Source organism: Ipomoea triloba, chromosome 12 (assembly GCF_003576645.1).
Source record: "Ipomoea triloba cultivar NCNSP0323 chromosome 12, ASM357664v1".
In the NCBI taxonomy this organism is placed as follows: domain Eukaryota; kingdom Viridiplantae; phylum Streptophyta; class Magnoliopsida; order Solanales; family Convolvulaceae; genus Ipomoea; species Ipomoea triloba.
Genome location: NC_044927.1, coordinates 5,502,500 through 5,506,174, shown reverse-complemented (window position 1 = coordinate 5,506,174; position 3,675 = coordinate 5,502,500). Strand labels below are relative to the sequence as shown.

General features: G+C 36.1%; 1 protein-coding gene across 1 annotated transcript in view; it reads right to left on the bottom strand.

Moving 5' to 3' along the window:
- The window catches only part of LOC116000145 (alpha-mannosidase 2), a 5,462-nt gene extending 4,152 nt beyond the window's left edge, over nt 1-1,310 (bottom strand). Inside the window, exons 1-2 of the mRNA XM_031240179.1 lie at nt 651-1,310; nt 218-367 (exon numbers count right to left, since the gene is read on the bottom strand). Coding sequence (XP_031096039.1) covers nt 218-367; nt 651-1,196 — 696 coding nt within the window. The 5' untranslated portion in view covers nt 1,197-1,310. The remainder of the gene's footprint in view (nt 1-217; nt 368-650) is intronic.
- Between the last annotated feature and the right edge of the window lie 2,365 nt (nt 1,311-3,675).

Genomic DNA, 3,675 nt, shown 5'->3' with positions numbered 1-3,675 from the left:
TAGCACAGTTCAAAGAAATCAGACTTTTCGAACAAAATGAGCTTATTTGGCTGTTCTCAAAAATTGTTTTTGAGTGTAATTTACCTAAAGACAGGGACCCCCCCCCCCCCCCATTTGGCAGAAAGACACAGCATTGAAATAGAGAGAAAATAAGCCCAGCCAAGCCAGCATTGCAAAAGGTCCATTAAATTTACGGCATGGGCTTACTAGTTATTACCTCATCATTCATCACCCAACCACCTCCAACAATTTCTAGTTGTCCATTCTGTACTAAATTGATGAAGGATTCTTTATTTGCAGCTGAGGTATCCCTCCACCATCTCTCCAAATAAGACATCTCTTCCCATATAAACTTGCGGCGAACATCCTATAGACCAAAAAGTCCAAAATTGAGTAAGCAAGAATAAATGGAACACAACAAAAATATTGCCACAAAATTAACTCTGTTATTGTTACCATCAGAGGATCGGAATTTCTTGTCCACAGTTTTCCTAAAGGAAGGATTTAACATTTCTCATTGTAACATGAAACACTAACAAAGTCATCCCAGTGAAATTAACATTCAGATTAGAGTCTGATACACAGCTTATTTGCCTTTGACTCTCGTTGATTAAACAGTAGAATAGTGGAGAAGCAGCAAGAGATTTCACCTTGGAAAGCGTTTCAACAATGGTGTCAAGGATACGCCTGGACTGTCGTTCATAGTATTCCTCAACTGTGTAAATCCAACCTGGATCATTATGCGAATGTGGAACCACAAAAATTTTCAATTTCTCCGAATCCCATTCATTTCCTTTGTAGGTCACCTTCCAGCCCTGCTTCCAAGCACCGCCATCCTCATCAAGGAACTGAATCTTATCGTACAGGCCCTTGGTGGTTATATCCACTGCAGCCCCCAAAACGGCGTCGCCAGCCGGGGATTTCCGGTAAACGGGCTTACGGGGCCGGGGAAAACGGGTTCGGGTTGAGCGGAAGTGAGAGGAGAGCAGCGGCTTGGGAACGCCATAGCTGTAGATGGTGAGAAGAAATAAGAGGACACAGAAGGAGAGGCCGATGGCGATGAAGTTGGAGAGCAGGAAGTCTTTGAGAGAGGCGCGTTTGCGGGACTTGCGAGGCTGCTTCAATGAAGAAGGTTTGGAGGTGGGGAGAAGAGAGCGTGACCACCAACCGCCTCCGCGGCGAGTGGAGAAAGCCATCTCTCAGTGCGGCGGTTGTCGTGGCAGAAGCGGTGGAGGCGGAGGTGGAGGAGTGGCGGTTGCTGAAGTAGATCTGCTGTGTCCGTCCCTGCTTTGGAGTAAGAGCGGAAATTTCCATTGATGAAGCTCTCAGTGGGGCCCAAGGATAGAATTTTCTTCCAAGTCAATTTAAATGTTTACCGTCATTCTCTGTGGACTTTTTACCCCCAGCATCACGCTTTGCTTCACCGATGACTAAGTAAATTAAATCAATGGATAATGGTGAAATACATAATTAATTTTTATTGAAAAATATAATTTTTTAGTATTAAAAAATATATATATATTTATTTATTTATTTATTTTATTCACCGTAGAGATCAGCGAATCATGTAGCTCATGTGCTTGCACATGCAACTGATTCTCTTTCTGCTCTCGAGGTTTGAGATTCGTCCCCTCCTGTTTATATTTTGTCTTTTTTGGTGATTTAATATAAGTCTCTTTATTGATTTTCAAAAAAAAAATCATCACACTCTAAAAAAAATTAAATAAGTTATTAAATTTAAAAAACTGATGCAACTAAATTATTTTTACTCCTTATACCAGGTTAATAACAAGTTATATTTTTATAGTTTATTGAAATGACAATTAATTTTTTAACGTCAACTTATCTATTTATTGCTCTTTTGAATGTCTATTATTATTATTATTATTATTATATTACTAGGGCATTCACAATGGTTCTCCCATTTTTATCCACAAAATTGTGGGTCCAAATTCCTGGCATCACTTTATAAAGAGCATCTATAGCAATGGTTTTTAGGATAGTGATGTAGAGGGAAGAGAAAAATGAGAGAGAATTAGTTGGGTCCAACTGCAAAATGAATTTTTGGAACAGTAATTGCGTCAGAAAGAAAAAGGAGAGTTGTGTATGTTGGGCGCACAACAAATGCCCACTAGGCGGGTGCTCGTTATTTCTCTTGTCAGATTCACTTTCACACCCTTTTTTGTTTTGATTTTTTTTCCTTTTTCTATTTTTTATATATTTCTCCTCTCATATTATCTTTCCTAAGTACACTTATAAAAACTCCTGAAACATCACAAAAAAACACTACTATTACGGATGCTCTTCTCATCTCTTATTTTCTCTCCACTTCTTATCCCATTTTCTTTCTTTGTGTGAGTCTACTAATTTAAACTCCTACACATCATCTATTGTTTTATTCACTTTTCTATAATTAATAATTTCAACTCTATAATTATAATTTCGATGTTAAATACAAATTTTAAATANTTTTGAATGTCTATTATTATTATTATTATTATTATTATTATATTACTAGGGCATTCACAATGGTTCTCCCATTTTTATCCACAAAATTGTGGGTCCAAATTCCTGGCATCACTTTATAAAGAGCATCTATAGCAATGGTTTTTAGGATAGTGATGTAGAGGGAAGAGAAAAATGAGAGAGAATTAGTTGGGTCCAACTGCAAAATGAATTTTTGGAACAGTAATTGCGTCAGAAAGAAAAAGGAGAGTTGTGTATGTTGGGCGCACAACAAATGCCCACTAGGCGGGTGCTCGTTATTTCTCTTGTCAGATTCACTTTCACACCCTTTTTTGTTTTGATTTTTTTTCCTTTTTCTATTTTTTATATATTTCTCCTCTCATATTATCTTTCCTAAGTACACTTATATATATTTCTCCTCTCATATTATCTTTCCTAAGTACACTTAAAAAAACTCCTGAAACATCACAAAAAAACACTACTATTACGGATGCTCTTCTCATCTCTTATTTTCTCTCCACTTCTTATCCCATTTTCTTTCTTTGTGTGAGTCTACTAATTTAAACTCCTACACATCATCTATTGTTTTATTCACTTTTCTATAATTAATAATTTCAACTCTATAATTATAATTTCGATGTTAAATAAAAATTTTAAATAACAAAATAAAAATTTTGAAAAAAATACTATATGTATAATTAATAAAATTAAAAATTTTAAAATAAATTTTATTATAAAAATTTACAAAATAAAATAACAAATAAAAAAAGGAAATAAAGCCGGCTTGATTTCAGTTACTCCGTATGAAATTCGGGTTCCCTGACCCGAGCCAATCACAACAAACCGGTAATACAATTCACAACTTTCTCTAACAGCCCTTAGAATGAGCGCTTAGCAGTCAACTCTCCATTCTCATGTACACTACCTGTTTCCGGCATTCTCTTAGCAGCCTATACCTCTGATCCGATCTGCCATTCAGATCACATTCTCCCTAACCGGTAAGCTCTATGTCTTGAAATCTCCGTTTGTAATTTGTTTGTATGTTGGCTTTTATATACTCGTAGGCGGTAGGCACAGTTTAATCGCAGAGTTCTTTTCTCCGCCTTTTTGTTGATTACGATTGAATCTTTGCTTGCGGAGACGCAGTGAGAACTTCCAGATCTATATCAAATGCATTGAAGATTTCGTGTTTTTTTTTTTTTTTTTTTT